Consider the following 20636-nt stretch of genomic DNA (forward strand, 5'->3'; position numbering starts at 1 on the left):
TTAACGTAGCTGTGAATTAGTAGTTTAATATTTTCATACATCACAGGACAATGACACATTGTGTTAGCATTTTTAATGTTTTATTATTATAGTATTTTTTTGTATTATCACCATTAAAACACAAACCAAAACAACTGTTAGAATTAACAACATGACATTGTTAGACATCAGTTCTTTAAATTAATTAAATACAAAATCACATTGTAGGCTGTTCTTTTTAAGCTTATTAAAAAAAAATACAATTTGCCTTTCATAAATTATGGGCCTTTTTTCTATGTGACATTTCAGGACATTTCAATATCCATATTTATTTTAAAATACATGATGATTGATGCATACTGAAAATGCTGATTGATGATCATAGATCTACTTACATTTTAAAATATGTTTACCTGGAAAAAAACTATACAAGTTATATTAAATTAGTATTATTAATATTCTTTTTAAATCATATGGTCACTTGCAAAAATCCTTAACCTTTTTCCTCACACAACCTCCATTTTACTCATCTTCTTTTTTTCTAGGACAATACAAGCCCTCCCCCCTGTTGCGATAAACTGGTCAAACAATCATTTATAGCTTTTGTTGTCTGAAATGAAAACAGAATATTGTTACTGTATGAATATCTTGACAATAAAAAAGAGATCATAATGCATGCAGTTCTTTATCTTTATAGACTGATATGTGATGTAGGATACCTTTACATGCTCTCTGAGAGGGAAACAATTTATGTCTTCATGACAGGCAACACAAGACACCTGAGGCTGTGAAAAATATTGAAGATCAGCAAGAAATCTCTATTGATTATTAATTTATGAGGATGTTTAACAGTGACACCTATACATATAGGCATTGACGAAATACATACCTTAGCCTTATGTCGGATTTCACAGTTTCCCTGATGATCGGCTGGAGTTTTCTTCTCACATGAGGTGGGTTTTAATAACACATGCAGCATGCGTTTTCCATCATTCTGTCGTGTAAAGAAGATACATGCAATCGCAGCTCAAAGATCACAACCTTACATGTACAGTGGGAGACTTTTTAATGGAGCACTTTAAACTTCACCATCAGAGAAAACTAATTCAAAGCAGACAAGCAGCAATAAAATACTAAAGCCTTAATTAACACTTGAAATAATTAACTCACAGCTTGTAAAATGGAAGAATAATCAAGATGCTGCTGTTTTCCAAGTTCCTCATTGGCTTGTTTTATAGCCTTGTCAACAATTCTTTGTTCATGTTGGTTTAGTTGCTCATAAGCCTCGTTTCCCTCCAGCACCAGCAGAACGCTGAGCAGTATCAGAAATCTTCTCATCTTGAATAGTAACTGCTCTGCTGTTTGTTTGTCTGAACTTATTATAGAGGGCAGCAGCAGTGACGTCAAAACCCATTCGCTGCTTGTTTAACAGGGATCTGGGGGAGGACAGTCCAGCCTCTCTCTGATCCCCAGGGCTCTGCGCTGGTAGTGAAAATTACAAATTGACCCAAAACCAATGATTACAATTGGCTAAGATTGGCAATGAAAAACCCTTCAACTGGCGTTGATGGATAGATTAGACCTTAACAACTCGTACCATAGTGTGGAAAAGAAAAGGAACTCATGATCCCAAGCAGTGAAGCACAGTGGTAGTACTGTCACGGTGTGGGCATGTATGGCTACCAATAGAACTGGTTCTCTTGTATTTAATGATGTTACTGCTGACAAATGCAGCAGGATGAATTCTGAAGTCGGGAAGATTATCTGCTCATATACAACCAACTGCTTCAGAAGTCACTGGATGGCGCTTCACAGTGCAGATTAAGAATGACCCAAAGCACAATGCAAAAGCAAAAAAAATAGTTTTTGAAAGGAAAGTGGAGTCTTATGCAATGGCCAAGTCAATCACCTGAACTGAATTCGATTAAGCATTTCACATGCTGAAGACAAAACTGAAGGGAAAATGCAATAAGATCAAGCAGGAACTGAAGACTTGCTGTAGAGGCCTGGCAGAGCATCACCAGGGATGAAGTCTATCACCAGGGGCCTCATGTATCAACGCTGCGTACGCACAAAAACTTTGCGTACGCCAGGTTTCACGCTCAGAATCGCTCACGTTTGGATTTACTAACAATGAACTGAACGTGGGAATGTGCGCAGGTTCACGGCAGCTTTCTGGCAGGCGTATATGAAGGTATTTTTGGTGCAAAACTCCCAAGCAGCTGTAAAAGTGTCATTTGTAGTTGTAAAAAATAGCCACACATGCGTATCAGTAAATTTGTACTCGCAGAGCAAATTTGCAAATGTGTAGGTATTTTTTGTCTCCAACAAACACAACGCAACATTTACACCTGCACAAATTCTTCAGTACAGGTGCACAAATCCCATCGGACGAATCACAAATGCAGAAACTCATCCGCTCATGTTCTTTGCTACTATTGTTGCAGTGAATATGGTGCAAAACACATTCACACACCTGCATCCAGAAATGTGAAGTCACAGACAAAACTTGCACATCTGTAGATTAGAATGTGTATCCGCACAAAGATAGCTGAACGTGTGTAGAATGTTTGATTTATTTTTTTCTAAGCACGAACACAAATATGTTCCTGCAACTGCTCAAATCTGCCGCTACGAGTCTCAAGCGCTGTTTTTCACTTGCAAATCTACATTTCGCTCTCTCGCTCTTCTGCACCAAAAATCACTGTGACATTTGGTGCAAAAGTTACTTGTGTATCTGCCAACCAAAACGTGGGCTCTCAGAGAAATTCAGCCAATAGGGGATGGGGCGTGACGTCACCGCTCTAGCGCTGCGGAGGCTGAACGTCGAAACCGAAACCCCCTTTGCGAGATTCGCTGCATCTATACCTGATTTGCGTTCAAAAATGCCTGCTTAATTATTTCATAGTAGGAGCAAACATGCCTTAAGAAAAGGAGTAGGTTTGAAACTTTAGTAACCATAAAAAGTACGCCAGGTGGATGCCTTTCTACTCCAGGAAGCCGCAGCCTACGGCCTGAAGGAGGAAGAGGACGCGGTCAGTTTGAAATGTGAGTATTAAACCAAAGACAGTTCTTTGTGTTAAACTCGTATTTGTTGAGCTACTGTACAGTGCACTGTAGAATTGCTGAGGGTGTAAAGAGGCTTTAAATTAAAGTCTATTTTATTTCGCTGTAAATGTTGACTGTGTAATGTTACGGTCTCCAATCAGCACATATAAAGTAACGTTTCAAAGGTAAAAAAGATTATTATCAAATGTCTGACAGAAAAATGTGAAGTATTGCAGATCACAAGACTAAACAGACATCTGAGTGAGTGATGTATTTGTGCTGATGTAGAATCTGCTGTCAATTGACTGTTGCCAATACTGTTTAAATTAGATACATGTATTCTTACTAAAAGAGAATAAAGGGTCATTTGTTTAATCTGTGCATCAGTATATAGTTGATCACTTGAGTAAGGTTTGTGTTACATCAGCAACTACACCAACATGTTATTTGAGCATGTGAATCAGAGGTGATTTATTCTAGTCTTTATGTTACAGGGAGGCTTTTATTGAGTACAGTACAGAAACTACAAAAACATATTTTACATTTGCTATTTATTATTAGTTATTGTATTTTCAAACAGTGTTTACATTAGCTTTCTGATTACTGGTGTGTGTGTGCTTTTTCTGCAGAGCTGAATCGATGACATCCTGAAAGCAGCAATACAATTAAGGTACGTTTTCATTGCTTCATTTTTTAAAACCACTTATAGTTGTACAGTTTGATGTTAGTTTAAATATAACTATGTTAGTGATCAGTATTCATACCTAGGATAACAATTCTTGTTTTACGAAAGGTAACTTGGCTTGCTTGCCCTAATGTCATGTTTGCTATTTAGTCTTATCACATAATATGATTAAACTATTTAATTCATAAGCTATATTTATTTTAGAAAAATGGCAGACCAGGGTGCATCCAATGCATTGAGGTGAAGTTGGTTTTATTGTTGCACATTCTGACTTTCTTCTTAATAATTTAATTTCAGAAAAAGATTTTCAAATTCTATATAGGGAAATCATATTAGCAGCCAATGACTATCAAAATACAGCACTGTCCACAGTCAAATAAATATTAGTTCTAATGTTGTTTTGAAGTCATTCAGACCAAATATTTAAAGTACCATGGTAAACAATATAGGGACCATTAAAATGTTTAAATGCAAATATAAACCATCTTTACCTTAATAACTAACGCTACCATGTTTTATGATTCATTTTACACTCCAAAAAATGTATGTTTACTTAACATTTTTACCAAGAATGTATTGCTAGTAATGATAAATGTGGACAATTAACTAAGTAAATCTACTAGTAGTCACTAGACAATGCATCTTATTTTCGTACATTTCTGTTTAACAATGGGAATGCATACAATATTGAAAGTATTATCATTATTTATTGAAAACAAACAGAAACATAATTATATTATTAAAAGAATGAATATGAGTAATCATGACAAATAAATACAAGTCACCAACACATGAAACCAAGCTTTATTCTAACAGTGATGTATTACAGACAGAAGCCCATGTTTTGCTGTATCTCCACACAGCTGGGCCAGTTCTTCAGATGATCAGAGGGACTTCGCCATCATCACATCCCTCATTGCTGCAGTCAGACTGAAACAGGACGGTGATGCATGGCAGTCCATGCCCGAGATACGGATGATGAAGAGACCACAGCAACATCTGGTCCAGATGAGGACACAAGGGCATGTGGACTGATGCAGGGTCTCGTTCAGTTCACTACAGGAGAACAGGAGTGGCTAAACTCAGTCTAGAACTGCTGCTGTCTTGCAGAGTTTAGTTGAAGTTGACTCTAAACTCTGCAGGACACCAGCTGTCCAGAACTGAGTTTGGGCACCCCTGCATTACAGCATTTCCAAGATGCTGCTGCATGTGGACTTCTTTACCCTCACCACACACACCAATCTGCAGATATTTCAGATCAAACAAAACATAAAAAACATTCAAAAAACAATGTCATTTTACTGTACAATGTGTCATTTGATTTCTGTAGTGCTAGTAATAAAATTATCCTACCTCTTATTTTGGATTCTTTTTTCCTCAAATGTGTTAGTTCCCTTGTCTACAGGTCCAGCTCTATCACAACAGCTCTGCAGAAAAAGCACACACACAACATTAATCAGAAAGCTGATGTAATCACTGTTTGAAAATACAATAACTAATAATAATAATAAATAGCAAATGTAAAATATGTTTTTTTTATTTTCTGTACTGTACTCAATAAAAGCCTCCCTGTAACATAGAGACTAGAATAAATCACCTCTGTCATCAGGCCGGCTCCAGCTTGGAACTTTAGGGTGGGCAAATTAAAAAAATAAACAAATTATATATATATATATATATATATATATATATATATATATATATATATATATATATATATATATATATATATATATATATATAATAAAATAATTTATAGTATTCTCTGTCATTCTAATAAAGCAAACTAACTTTTATTTTAAAACTAGTATTTGTACTGCAGATTCTATTTATGTCACTGTTTGCTTGCTTACGTGATGTTTCCAAGTTTTGCAAGAAAACTCCAGAAAAACATGTTGCTCTCCATGAACTATATGGGTGATTCTGTAGTTGCAGGTACATTTAGTGACCAAAGCCATCCTTTTTTCAGCTTTTAAAAAAAATTGTTACATTACATTGTTACATTTTTGATTATTTATTTATAAAATGTGTTCATCATTTTCAAAGATCACATTACCAAAAATCACGATTTCTTGATTTACAAATTAGCCAGTACATATTTCCATCATGCAAAAATAATTTATTTTGCTTTTCTTTAAAGAAAAATTCACCAATATTTTAATTTTAAATGTTTAAACTGTAAACTGTCAATGCTATTATTATCACAATTACAAAAGGAAAACTGAATATTTCATTAATCACATATTTTACAAATAAAAAAATATTTTAAGCCTGATTTCATTAGTATCATGTGATCTTTGCAGTTATAGCAAGTAAAAGGTTTTGCTAAAAAGTTGTAAAACTAAATTACTGTCAATTCAGTTTAAATTTAGTAACTACACATTACGATTTTTCTTGCTATGATTTATTATTATTTCTAAACATTACTAAAGTCATCCATGACAGAGTTGACAAACAATATAAAACTTTTTATTCCCTAAAACATTTAATCATTTGTACAGCAAAAGCTGAATTATAAAAATTAAATATGTTTTAACTTTAGTGTTGGAATTTACAACCTTAAGATGATACCTTTAAAGAACTTCAACATTCCATACTATTTTCTATAATTTGTCATTTAAAAAAAAATCTTAATGTTGTTATTATTATTTAATGCACCAGAGCCAATATGGACATTAATATTTTTTTTATAACTAACAAACAAATTTTTGAATAGCAGATTTTCTTTGCATATTAGCCTACTTATTAGTGATAGCTAATACAGTATCATTTATAGCCTATCAAAAAAAATCTAATTTATTTCGCATATAACATGTTATAATAAACACACACATGGCGTTTCATGTGCTTTATCATGGCGCTCTGTGTGCGTCGACCTGCTCCCTGAAACATCTTGAATTATCAAGATTTATTCTATTCATTATTGAATTCTGAATTTTTAATATTGTATTGCATTATTGTTGAGCACAGCAGTGAACAGTAACAGTTTAAGATATCTTGTGTATGATTTTGACGTTTTTCCCTTATCAGTTAAAAAGTCCAATAACAGAGAGATCACATATGATAATTTGAGAGATTTAAAGGGGAAAAAAGACAACACGTCAATCGATAGCACGTTACACGGCTTTCGTATCTAATAAATCGAGTCAGTGATATTGAAATGAGTTCAGTTACTAACATCTCCAAATTTACAGATGAGGTACACACAGCAGCGCGCGTCAAGAGAAGAGCGCGCATTTAGAGAGAGCAAAGCGAAAGCAAGATTATGTGTGGATATGTGTCTATATAAAATATTGATGTTTTTGACACAAACTGCAACAAAGTGCTTTGCACTGGTGTTTGAATTGTGTATGTTGCACTTTGCACGAACTTTACTACTGAAACTGCCTGTGATCTGTCCGTTTCTGTGCGTCATTAACAGACTAATTAATATTTGCTCTTTCCGTGAGAAAAATGCTATAATGTTTAAGCGGGCCCAATACATCTCCTGATTATCTCACAGTGCTGTTTAACTGTTTGTGTTCTTTAAGACTTTCTATTGTATGAAATACGACTGCATGAACTGATATTAAAGGGAGGTGCATTTGGTAATGCGCGTTCAGACGCGTGATGCGCACAGAAATCTGCGCTCTATGCTGAATTACTTTCTCTTTCATCTTTTGCAGCCTGAATTGATTAAAATTATTAAAACTAATATTTTTTATATTTAAATCTAATATTTAATTAATATTTATCTAATATTTTAATCAAGATTGTAAATGAGTCTGGCTTGCCAAAACGTGTTTTTTTGAAGCTCACGCGGTCACAAATCCTCAAGTGATCAACTATATACTGATGCACAGATTAAACAAATGACCCTTTATTCTCTTTTAGTAAGAATACATGTATCTAATTTAAACAGTATTGGCAACAGTCAATTGACAGCAGATTCTACATCAGCACAAATACATCACTCACTCAGATGTCTGTTTAGTCTTGTGATCTGCAATACTTCACATTTTTCTGTCAGACATTTGATAATAATCTTTTTTACCTTTGAAACGTTACTTTATATGTGCTGATTGGAGACCGTAACATTACACAGTCAACATTTACAGCGAAATAAAATAGACTTTAATTTAAAGCCTCTTTACACCCTCAGCAATTCTACAGTGCACTGTACAGTAGCTCAACAAATACGAGTTTAACACAAAGAACTGTCTTTGGTTTAATACTCACATTTCAAACTGACCGCGTCCTCTTCCTCCTTCAGGCCATAGGCTGCGGCTTCCTGGAGTAGAAAGGCATCCACCTGGCGTACTTTTTATGGTTACTAAAGTTTCAAACCTACTCCTTTTCTTAAGGCATGTTTGCTCCTACTATGAAATAATTAAGCAGGCATTTTTGAACGCAAATCAGGTATAGATGCAGCGAATCTCGCAAAGGGGGTTTCGGTTTCGACGTTCAGCCTCCGCAGCGCTAGAGCGGTGACGTCACGCCCCATCCCCTATTGGCTGAATTTCTCTGAGAGCCCACGTTTTGGTTGGCAGATACACAAGTAACTTTTGCACCAAATGTCACAGTGATTTTTGGTGCAGAAGAGCGAGAGAGCGAAATGTAGATTTGCAAGTGAAAAACAGCGCTTGAGACTCGTAGCGGCAGATTTGAGCAGTTGCAGGAACATATTTGTGTTCGTGCTTAGAAAAAAATAAATCAAACATTCTACACACGTTCAGCTATCTTTGTGCGGATACACATTCTAATCTACAGATGTGCAAGTTTTGTCTGTGACTTCACATTTCTGGATGCAGGTGTGTGAATGTGTTTTGCACCATATTCACTGCAACAATAGTAGCAAAGAACATGAGCGGATGAGTTTCTGCATTTGTGATTCGTCCGATGGGATTTGTGCACCTGTACTGAAGAATTTGTGCAGGTGTAAATGTTGCGTTGTGTTTGTTGGAGACAAAAAATACCTACACATTTGCAAATTTGCTCTGCGAGTACAAATTTACTGATACGCATTTGCAAATTTGCTCTGCGAGTACAAATTTACTGATACACATGTGTGGCTATTTTTTACAACTACAAATGACACTTTTACAGCTGCTTGGGAGTTTTGCACCAAAAATACCTTCATAGGGCGTACGCACATTTTTTGTGCGTGTCTGTTTTATTTCCATTGGCGACTCCTAGAGGCAGTTGTGTTAAATTCTTCTCTACAAAGTGTCTGATCCTTGCAATGGCAGCTGTATGAGACGGGTTCAAATAGTAGGTATGTAAGATTTCCATACCATACAGTTGACCAGCTAAACATTAAAGCGCAAATTGCAGCAGTCGCAATGTAATCTGAGCAATCTACCGCACACACATTGCTATAAAGACACTATCTGAAGATGAATTTGCATGCGTGAATCAGAAACATTTCCATTCAATAAATGTGCAAATAAAATATGATGCACAAACTTATTGATGATTCCTACTTGTCTTTCTCTTGATAAATAGTGGGCAAAATCTGATATGTAGCGGGGAAAAAAGAAGAAAGAATTTATCAGACGCTGGATTCGAGCCGAGTTTACGCTCGAATTTGTCAGTACATGATCTCATGCTTCTTATGAGGTGCGCCACTGAGACCGCTTAGGGTATTGCAACATTTTTCAGATATAAACCACACTATTTCTTTTTTAAATGCACTCAGTGCGATGTTCAGACCCAACTGTGTTAACCGTATCAGCTAAACTCCCACTCTATTTTTTTCTTTTGTTGTTAATTCCGGAGAACAAACTTGCAAATAACACCGCTTTTCTCCGGTCTACCTCCGAAAGCAGCACCTCCAATTCACATTCTGTTCAAAGTTTCTCTTTTTGCTTGATTTTGCCGTTGCTTTTTCGTTGGGTTTTGCCATTAGCATAGTCATTAGCATATTCATACGGGGGAGGAGGCAGGGAGGGGTTTTGTGCTCGTGCATGTTGCGCTCAGTTTCACGTTCATTCAGATGTACAAAAGAATCTGCGTGGGATTCGGCGTACGCAGTGTTTCATACATCTGAATTTTTTTCTGCGTACGCACATTTACAGCTTCGTGCGTACGCAATGTTTTAGTAAGATTTCCACGCAAGTCTTCGTACATGAGGCCCCTGGTGATGTCCATGTTAGCAAAGTTATAGTATATTAGCAAGAAACCTACAATGAGTGGTTCTGTAAGTGGGGACCACGGACCACTTCTTAGCTACCATGCTTTTTGTCTCTTTTGGATGCTGGCGGTGCTTTCACTCTAGTTCAGAGATGTCAAACTCAATTCCTGGAGGGCCGCAGCCCTGCAGTTTAGTTCCAACTCTGCTCAAACGCACTTACCTGTAGGTTTCAAACAATCCTGAAGCACTCAATTAGTTTGATCAGGTGTTTTTAATAAGGGTTGGAACTAAACTGTGCAGGGCTGAGGCCCTCCAGGAATTGAGCTTGACATCCCTGCTTTAGTTGGTAGCATGGGGCGAAGTCTAGAACCCACACAAGTGGCTCAGGTAGTGTAGCTCATCCAGGATGGCACATAAATGAGAGCTGTGGCAATAAGGTTTTCTGTGTCTGCCAGAGTAGCTTCCAGAGCATGGAGGCGTGGAGGAGGACAGAGGAGGGCAACAACCCAGCAGCAAGATCACTACCTGCAAAGCTCTGTGCAAAGAGGAACAGGAGAAGCACTGCCAGAGCTCGGCAAATGACCTCCTGCAGACCGCAAATGTGCATGTGTCTGCTCAAACAGTCCGAAACAGATTTCACAAGGATCTACACAGGGGGGTTAGATGATAGCCCAACACTATGCTGGACATTTGGCATTGGCCAGAGAACACAAAGTTTGGCAACTCGCCACTGGCACCCTGTGCTCTTCAAAGATAAAAGCAACTTTACACTGAGCACTTGACCAAGTCTGGAGACTCATCGAAAAACGTTCTGCTGCCTGCAACATCCTCTACCATGACCAGTTTAGCCATGTGCCAGTAATGGTGTAGGTGGCATTTCTTTGGAGGGCCGTACAGCCCTGCATGGGTTTTCCAGAGGTAGCCTGACTGCCATTAGGTACCAAGATGAGACCCTTAGACCCCTTGTGAGACCATATGCCTGTGCAGTTGGCCCTGGGTTACTCCCAATGCAAGATAATGATAGACTTTGTGGCTGGACAGTTCCTACAAAAATAAGGCATTGTTACTATTAAGTTCCCCGCCCGTTTACCAGACCAAAATTCAATTAAGCACATCAAGACGACATGTCTCGCTCCATCCATCAACATCACATTGCACCACTGTCCAGGAGTTGTGGGAGGAGATCACTGAGGAGACCATCCGCCACATCAGGAGCATGCCCAGGTATTGGAGGGAGGTCATACAGGCACATGGAGGCCACAGACACTACTGAGCCTCATTTTAATTTGCTTTAAAAACATTACATCAAAGTCAGACCTTCCTGTAGTGCGTTTTTTTACTTCACTTTAGAGTCTGACACCAAATACAGACCTCAATGGGTTAATACATTTAATTTCCATTGATAGTTATTTTTACTGTCAGCACAAATATAAATAATTGTGTTTACATCAACTTAATCAAACAATTCAAACATTTTGGTTAAATCTTAAGCAAAAAAAAAAAAAAAAAAAAAAAAAAAAAAAGGAAAAAAGTATTTCATTCCAGATAATTTTTACTTACTGTAACATATGTGCTTGATTTTATAATAAGTGATTTCAGTTGGTTTGGGAAAAAACCTGAAAGCAGAAAGCAGCAAACATCAAACATCAAGTGAAAGTACAAGTGAAAGGTTGATAAACACATGAGTGTTTGATTTGGACTTAAACCAACATGTTTGTCATCAGCCTTGACTCCATTTGTTTTACTGCCTTTAACTTAACTACACATTAATCCAGGGACTTAAAACTCTTTATAATACCTATTCTTCCAATCAATAAGACAGAGAATAAAACAAACCTCCACACTTTTCAAAAATCACTGCAAAAGAATGTCATATTTGAAGAATTTATTGTTCTGGCATGTGAAACCATGAGCATCATAACAGGCTAATGACAATAATTTGAAACAAAGAGGGGTGGGACAATCGAAAAACAAAACATGTAATTGGTAGAATGGGGTGTAAACCAATGACCCAAAAAAGGGGGGCATCCAGTCATTCACATTAATGAACAGCAACAATAAAAAAAATATTCATGAGCGTTTCTTTGCCTCTGTCCCAAGAAGGGATCATTAATAATATTAATATCAACATCGATAAAAAATAATTACAAGTTACAAAGAGAAGCCAGTACCACTGGGATGAGTGGCTGGCGGCTGCGTCTGTGTAAGTGAGAAAGAGAGAGGTTATGAAGGGCAATGATGTATTTTTGACAGTCTATGCAGAGAGGTCACTGTTGTCGAACCGTTCCTGATCGTACACCTCAGCAATGACCTTACGACCGCCAAACCAGCGGTTGTTGAGTGCCTGAATGGCCTTGTTCATCTCTGACGCTGCCGAAAACTCCACAAAGATCTTGACAATGACTTCGGCATCCTCCTCCTCACCCTGCTTCTCCTGGTAGATGATCACTCTATTAACAGCTCCAAATTTTCCACATTCCTCCGTTACTTCTCCTTCCAGATCGTCATCTATGTCTTCTGGACCAACCATGTTTCTGAGCACCATAACCGTAGACTGTGGGAACATACAGAAAAGTCTGAACACTTTCACATGCATATTGTTATTCTTATTTTTGTTAGTTTTTAATGTGACTTGGATTGAGACACCATGGAAACTGTAAAGCAAGTTTATCACGGCATCGCAACCCTGATAATTCATGTATAACAGGTTGTTGCTTTTTTTATTCCTTTTTTTGCAAATATTGACAAATGTCCCATGTTTATTGTTAAATATCTGATATTCTGATTCTCAAATACATGTAAGCACATGCACTATATGTAAACTGTTAAATAATGAACATTGTTCAATCTTTGACGAGTGATGGGCTGCTGGATTTACTACATGTTAATTCATCGATTTCTCCTAAAATACATGAAGCAAGTGGCTGTTTAACTGGAATACAGTAAATTTTCTAGTTAACTAAATAGTATGTACTTGATGTGAATAACACGCATAAATGTTCAAAACCTAAAAAAAATCATTAAAAAACTGTGAAAACTGACTGTGATTTATGACAGCCACAGCATGCCTCTCTATCATGCTAAGTGTGAAAGATTATGTTAAGTAGATTTGAATTTTAGCAGTTGATCGCATGACGCACTGAAGTTTCCAATTAAAGCGGTGTGATTATATTAACCGGTTAGTGTTGTTAAAGCTCAGGTTTCTTTAACTACATCATTGGACCAACTTGCATTTCTAATAAAAAAAGTTTGGGATGAGCAGTTGAATACTAACCTCCTGTTTTCTCAACAACTTCTGCATGACCATATGTCGTGCGCTGCTACCAGAGATGCTCATGTGCTCCTGTTCACTGAGCATCTCCTGACCCAAGCCATCTAGAAGGGCTTCCTCCTCTTCTTTTTCCTTTTTTGCCTCTTGAGCTGCAGCCACAGCCGCCGACAATGTCGGTGGAGATGACAACACTGGGTTCACAAGACCCACCTGAGGCACAACAGGCATTGCAGGCCGGGCCGGCGTCACCCCTGCACGGAAACACACGAGTCAATATATTAATCTTGGTCTGACATATTCATCTCTGCTTCACACCAAAACACCCCTATGTGTATGGAATTTAATTTTTCTCAGACTACACAACCTTTACAGCACTGACCATTTCGAAAATCTGACGTAATAAAAAATAAAGTAAAATTCATAAATACAAACCAATTAGATTTTCCACTATGAAACAATTAGGGTGTTGGATTGGTAAAAAAAAAAAAGTTAAGTCAAGATTAAAAGTACAAGTTATTCTAAAGGCCTGTTGAGTGCAGTATTATTTGGGTCAGTAAACCCCGATCTGGCTTGTTTACACACTTCCAATGGCCACAGTACTATCATTTGACAGGTGTGATATATGCCAGAAAATACAATTCAACTTGCAAATGAAAATATTATTGAAAAATTGCAAGTGACTCTCATCAACCTATGAAAATTCTAGCTTAACCTTTAAGTACTGGACCACTGTGCTAGGTACCCCAATGGTCTTTTTAGTATCATTTGCAACTTCTGACTAAATGTATATAAGTGCAGACAGCACTGTACCAAAAGAAAAATTCAATTCTGATAGATAAATTTGTTAATAAATACAAATGCCACGTTTGTTAAGATTAAACCAAAAACATTAGAAAAAGCTTTGGATATTGTGCTGGACAACTAACCCTTATTAAAACTAGTTGAGAACCACTGTTCTACGCGAGTTCATGTTAAGAATTATTATAGCAAATAAAACAGACATTTACAACAAGTCTCTTCCTCCCGCACGACTGACTGAATCGCCACGTTAATGAGTTGTGCCTAAAGAGGAACTTGTGAAACAATCAAACATTTTGACTGACTTCTTAAGACTGATTTATACTTCTGCATCAAGCGCAGTCCGACGCAGCCTTTGCGCAGTTTGCAACTTGCAAAGTTTGCAACTTGTAGCGTAAGCTGTGATTGGTAGGCTTATGGGCCTGTAAAGTGCGGGCACGCCCAAGAGCCACGCAAACTCGGAGCAAGTGTTTACAAGTGTCGAGTCCTGTAAAAGAGCTCCAATTGGAAACTTTTACTTTGTGCTTACCTTATTCTTAAAGTTGTTTTATGTCTGACGATTCCCGCCTCTGAATGAGCAATTTTGAGTTCACTTGTTCAAGGTAGCGTTCAGAAAAACAAGACGATTGCAAAGAAACTCGACACAAAGGGAAATAAATCTCACAGCCAGCTAGCGTTTTGGAAGTGGTTTTGCAGATCAACACAAACAGTGTGTAAAGGTATAACTGTACAGCACCACGCAAGGCATGTGCCATGGGTCACAGAAATGGCTTGATGCAGAAGTATAAAACAGCCTTTAAAAGTTTAGCACTGTGGCAGGGCCAAGAAATCCAGCATCATCTTTAATGTATATAACTAAAAAAAAAATAAATAAATAATAATAATAAATATATATATATATATATATATATATATATATATATATATATATATATATATATATATATATATATATATATATATATATATATATATATATATATATATAAAAATGGAAAACATTTTTAGAAAAAAAGCTCTGGCAGTACTTTAAACTTCTGTACCAGCTTGCCACAGTATTAAAAAAAAAAAAAAAAAAAAAAAAAAAGGATAATACATCTAATTTGTCCCTTTTTGACCAGTCACATTTAATTATTTGAAATCCCATAGGTCCTCTCTTGGCTTGGCTTCAAGATCAATTCCACAAAAATCACACACAGGATCTGAGAGACTCACTGGCCAATAGGAATGAGAGATTTGTTTATGAGGGGAGGGGTTAGAAACAGTCCTCTTCAAACTTGGTTGGTCATTGTGCAGCAAAGGGGAAGGGTCATGGCGAATGTGGAGAATAAAGACAGGGAGGGGAAGAGAGGAGAGAGAAAAGGAGAAAGAGAGAGAAAGAGACAAGGAGAAAAGAGAAAATAAAAGAGAAATCTATTAGTGGACACGTCCCACGACAGGCCACGATAAACTGAGTACTGTGTAGGACAACAGAAACCTGAGGGAAAGAGAGATTGTGCACATATAGACTAATATTATGTAGGAATGAAAGATCATGATGGGTTTCAAAGAGTTTGCAGGTAAAACAAACAGAGGTTTGAGCGCAACCGCTTAAAATTACTGACCTGATCTAAACGGTGTAATGCGGGAGTGGTCATGCCTGCTCAAAAGCTTTGCAATAAAAATTAAGGGTTAGTTCACCCAAAAATGATTTACTCAACCTCAAAGCATCTTAACTGTGTACTCACACTAGCTATTGTTGCCTTAAACTGTAGCACGATTGTTCCCCCTCCTCTCTTCCCCGACACCCTGCACTCACACTGCATTTTACCTTCTGAGCCAGAGCATGCTTGTCATTGATGATGCGACTGTTCAATTTAACAGAAAGTGCTCTTGCTCAGCACAGAGGAGATAGCTTTAGTTATGTAGTTTATTAATTTTAGTCGTTTTGAATGCAGTGACAGTCAAAACTTGTGGATCTGTTCTACAAAATATTTGACTATCAAATTATTAAAAGAAGTCTGAGCGAGGGGTTTGAATCTTTAATAAACGGCAACAGTTTGCGGTTAATGAAAAAAAAAGTTAATAAATCAGTATAAAATAGTCCCTTAAAAGGTTCACGAAAACCTCGAGTACTTTTGAGATGAACAGATGTGTGTTAAACATCAGTTAAGACAATGTTAGCACCTGTATGTTTTAATTTGGGAAAAAACTGGATAATTGAGTTTTTGTTAGCTTTTGTTTGTTTTTGCATGTTTTGCGATACTGTCAGGGCTGATATAGTAAAACTGTTTGTATCCAGCAAGCATTTTTGTCCAGAGAGCAATCACGAGAATTGGAGAATGGCGGACGTTATCTTTTATCAGTAGTTCATTCACATTTAGACACATCACCATGCTGCTGTGTCTGCCTAAATCCTCCAGATTACCAGCAGGGCTAATGGATGAAATAGGCTGGGCAGGAAACCTGTTGCACTGACTCTGCATTCAGACCCGGGGATAAGGGGAAAAGTCCTCATTTATAGTGTTTATATAAACACGATTATCTTTATAATGATATAAATTGTGGTTATCTGTATATAAAACTACGAATAACAAATGTAAAAGGACATTAAATCACTGTCTATTTCTTTGCATTTTAACTTTGTAAACTATAAAATCATGCGTCTCCTCACAGTTTGGGTCTCATTTTGTGAGCTAACCGACAACAACAGTTGTTCGCTTGCCTCCTTTTCCCCTGCTGGCCACACTCACCCCTGCCCTTTGCTCGTGGAGCTACATGCCCATTATGATGCATCTTTTAAAAAAATTGAGGTAGACCTGAACCGAAACAGGGGGGTCTCATGACTCAACCAAACTGCGCTCTAGCACACCTCTTCCAACCAGACCAGGGCTGGTCAACTAAACCAGGAGCCTGGGTGCAATTCGGAGCACACGCACATATCAAACAAACCGGGAAATGAGAAACAAACGCGCCAGGGAACGGTTTGGATGGCCTAGTGGGAGTACACCCTAAAGGCTGATTAATACTTCTGTGTCAAGCACACGTATGGTCCGGTGCAGCCTTCATGTGGTCGCATAGCTCTTATGACTAACGCTGCTTGTTTGTGTTGACGTTTAACGCCTCGTGACTAAATAAAAGGCGCCAATGTTATTGTGCACATCAACAGACAAAACGCCATCGTAATTTTAAGAAATGTTTCATGCTCGTTTTTTTGTTTTGACGCACCACATAAAAACTTTCACCACCAATCAGATTGGTGCTTTTGTTCACGTGCACAGAGCTGCTGAAATTACAGTAAACAGCACTTGGAGGCACTCAAGCACAAAACTGCAGAAGATGCCCAAAGGCGATATGAACGTGAAGCTGCTTATTGCACTGGTGAACTATAATAATTTCTTCATCTCTAGAGATACTACTTGAACCATCCATGCTTGTTCGAATCACCAGTAACTTTAACAAGCATGTCAACTTTGTCTTCTTCTGTGTTACAAGCTGGTGTCAGAAGCTAAAAGTTGTGTAGCACCATCTAACGTCAACGAGTGATTTTGCATAGACATTTTGCATTAGAATCCAGAAAAACACTGTCGATAAACTCAAACTAAAAGTGTCCTGGTGTGTACGAGCCTTAACACAAACAGCATGCAGAAGTTTCAAATGCACGACTCTGCACAAAGCAGGCACAGTGGATCAGGATGATCACTCTAAACAGAAGTATAAATCAGTCTTAAGTGTATATGGCAATGTTCTCTGTTGAATCCAATCAGACCTTTTAAATGTATCTTAGGATTTTCCAGCTCGTCAACGGCAATGGATAGGTGCTTCTCTTCAACAGTGTAAAACAAGTTCAATGAAAGGCATATTCATCCACAATGCATGGCAAATCAATATATATTTGTAAGAAAAAGACTAATCTTTAAAACTTTAGTTGTGTAATATCTGCCACTTTCAGTAAAATTTTCTGGTGAGGAAAGCAAAATGCATTTCTGCTTCACTGTGCTCCGTCATTTGCTTGACATTTCGGTTCATTAGTCTCTTGCCATAAAATACACAAAACCATTTGTAAAGTTTTAAATATGAATACTTTTGTAAGAAAAACACATTGATGTGCTATAAGAGACCTTCACTCAACCTCGAGCCAGCTATTTTCATTATAGGTGAATATACTTTGTTTTGGACTGATTTGGAAAAATACAACAAGCCATGGCTATGGCAACCTAGAAAAATAAGACATTTAAAACATTTTGATTTAATTCATTTGGAAATCTTCAATACCTAAGGTTCTTTGAGGGAGAGTAAATCATGAGCTAATTAATGAAATTTTTGGATGAAATAACCCTTTAAAATGTCTGTGTTGGTAATAATCATTTGAGACTCCTGTAAATGTTCCTAAAAACCTGTACTCCAAAAAAATAAACAAACAACAACAAAAAAAATATTCATGCAAATTACTCCCAAGAGACAGGCCCCACTCCTACACAAAAATCAACCACATGCAGAACAGAAATACTGACGATATACAGCACGATCAAGGCACGCAAGTGAAGACAATGACTCCAGAGGGCCAAAGAACTGAAAACTATCATACTGCAAACCACTCTGACTGCACCTACCTGTGATGACTCCTGGGGCCTGAGCTGCCATGACGGCTTGTGGGAGCTGGGGCATGCTCAGGCCCGTCCCGGCTGTCATCGCCCCAAGAATAGAGGCTCCTGCTACCGCTTCCTGGAAGAACAGAGTGGGACATATAGGAACACCGCCTGGACAGCGCCCGTTAAAAGGACACACAACACTAACACGAGAGGACAAACATGTCACAGGACAGACCAGGAGACAAGACAAACGGACCTTCACACACACAGACAAGCCTTGGACCAGCTGCATAAAAATGGCCAGTTTGAGATTATGGGTTATTGTGAAATATGATGTGTCAGCATTAATTGAACAAATCTGAACACGTAATGGGTATGTATGATTTTACTTAATTCTCTTCAGAATCGGTGCAAATAACTTAATGTTAACAAGGGCTCAATAACATTCTATTAATTATACAAGTTTACATGTATCCTTATTGCTCGTTTCCACTGAGTGGTATGGTTCGGTACAGTACACAACACATTTATTTCCACTTCAACTATCAGAAGTGCCAATATGGCAAGCTGCACTATAGGACTTTTTCTTGGGGACGCTTTCATAAGGCTTAGCACAACAGTACGATATTAAAAGGTGCACCAAGACTCGATGCAGTACATTAATTATTTAAATATAAAATTATAAGCCACTTGCACGTGCAAAAAGCCAGGGAAACAACACAATTCTAGCTATTTTTAATCATACCAAAACAAAAAATATTGGCACGCAGTACTGAACTAAAACCCACCAGAGCTAAAAGTTTATCATTTTTAAAATCGTATAGCATTTTATTGCATCTACATTTAAAAATTGTTGAATGAGAATTACATCGATTGCCACTTTCTGGTAAGTTTGGTTAAGGTCAAGGTCATGATTTTCTCATGATTCTGTAGATGTAAAATAAAGGTTCACGAGTAGGCCACTATTATGGTTATAATTATATATAATTTTGTATAGGCCTAGACATAGAACAGTGGACTTAAATACTTTATTTGTCCTGGTTGTCAGTTCACAGTAAAGTGATGACATCAGAATACAACTATTCTAAGTTGAACTATAATGTTTTGAGATATATAATTGTCATTAGTCAATGACAGTTGACTATCTTTTTCACTGGTAAAATTAAACCCTTGTCATTCTCAGATTCAACTACTGCATTATATTTAAAGCTAAATAGGCTGGAGTAGTTATACTGTCCCTGTAAAATTTATTTTGATGCACAACACTGTTCACTATGGAAAAAAAATATATATCTAAAGCTTGTCGTAATCACAAGTTTAAAATGCGATATGATCATTGAAATGTGCGCCGGTTTCATGTTCACTGAGTGCGGTTCATGTCATAGCGGTTGTCACTTTGGAGAAAAAAAAAAACATACAAATCATACTTCCTGTGCAGCTCAAAAACGATCGCTCTGTGCTAAAGTAGCGATCATTGGCACACACGTGCACATCCTCTTGGGCACGGCAGGTAGAAAACGGGGCGGGGCGGGCAGCGAGACAACAAATGCTGAATATAAGCGGGATTGATCAGGTTCCGGCTAAAACCTGGCGGGAGCGGGATTCAAAATTTTGTCCTGGGCAGATCTCTACCCTAAGTCACACGCAGGCATGGAAACGCATGCTTGATCAAGGTGACCTGTCCTGAATCGCACTGTACTACAATGTACGGTATCGCTCAGGAGAAACAAGGCATTCACAGATATCTCCATTCTGGATATTTTAGTTTTTCTTAAATGGTCTAGATATCTTTATACGCAGTTATTTAAACTGAAGTTTTCTGTAACCACAATAAAGCTGAACGCAATACCTAGTGTAAAGCATTATTAAAAACCTGTGTTTCCAGTCCTCGAGCTATCTTTCAGACAGAACAGTTTGAATGAGAGTAATGCACGAAAAAAGGCCTAAGCATATGACCTGCCTCAAAGACGCTTGATTGTCTTCTTTGATGGACGAAGCTACTTAAGTGTATAGCGCAACTTGATGCATGCCACCATGATAACTGACAAAGTAAGGATTGAACTTTTGAGATCAGCTCAGGACAACCCAGACATGCTATAGAAATTAGACAAATCTATTTGATTAAAGGTATGCAGAACTTGTGCAATATCTACAGTGCTATGATCAGGTAAT

General features: G+C 37.5%; 2 protein-coding genes and 1 long non-coding RNA gene across 55 annotated transcripts in view; 1 reads left to right on the top strand and 2 right to left on the bottom strand.

Moving 5' to 3' along the window:
* Positions 1 to 12380, bottom strand: si:dkeyp-73d8.9. 2 transcript variants are annotated; one of them, XM_088649526.1, is made up of 5 exons: positions 9819 to 12380; positions 1150 to 2012; positions 869 to 973; positions 699 to 764; positions 59 to 589 (listed from the first exon to the last, which is right to left on the bottom strand). In XM_088649526.1, the coding sequence occupies exons 2-5, from the start codon at positions 1315 to 1317 to the stop codon at positions 521 to 523; spliced, it is 408 nt and encodes a 135-aa protein (XP_088505652.1). In that variant the 5' UTR covers positions 1318 to 2012; positions 9819 to 12380; the 3' UTR covers positions 59 to 520. The 2 variants fall into 2 exon arrangements, with proteins under 2 accessions (NP_001124144.1, XP_088505652.1); NM_001130672.3 differs by lacking the exon at positions 9819 to 12380 and having other exon boundaries at positions 1 to 589; positions 1150 to 1407.
* LOC147837139 (uncharacterized) lies at positions 2772 to 5071 on the top strand. 3 transcript variants are annotated; one of them, XR_015478693.1, is made up of 3 exons: positions 2772 to 3027; positions 3657 to 3697; positions 3917 to 5071. It is a non-coding gene; the product is annotated as an uncharacterized LOC147837139 (long non-coding RNA). The 3 variants fall into 3 exon arrangements; XR_015478695.1 differs by having other exon boundaries at positions 4542 to 5071; XR_015478694.1 differs by having other exon boundaries at positions 4576 to 5071.
* Positions 11695 to 20636, bottom strand: part of puf60a (poly-U binding splicing factor a) — a 17866-nt gene continuing 8924 nt past the window's right edge. For 27 of the 50 annotated variants that reach the window (NM_001105588.2, XM_087239696.1, XM_087239683.1 and 24 more), the window contains 3 exons: positions 18486 to 18597; positions 13099 to 13346; positions 11695 to 12378 (listed from right to left, as the gene is read on the bottom strand). In NM_001105588.2, coding sequence (NP_001099058.1) covers positions 12079 to 12378; positions 13099 to 13346; positions 18486 to 18597 — 660 coding nt within the window. In that variant the 3' untranslated portion in view covers positions 11695 to 12078. Of the gene's footprint in view, positions 12379 to 13098; positions 13347 to 15108; positions 15170 to 18485; positions 18598 to 20636 lie in introns of all 50 variants that reach the window. The other 23 variants (XR_015477831.1, XR_015477818.1, XR_015477835.1 and 20 more) reach the window with 1 other exon arrangement.

Source organism: Danio rerio, chromosome 2 (assembly GCF_052040795.2).
Source record: "Danio rerio strain M-AB ecotype USA chromosome 2, GRCz13ab, whole genome shotgun sequence".
Lineage (NCBI taxonomy): Eukaryota > Metazoa > Chordata > Actinopteri > Cypriniformes > Danionidae > Danio > Danio rerio.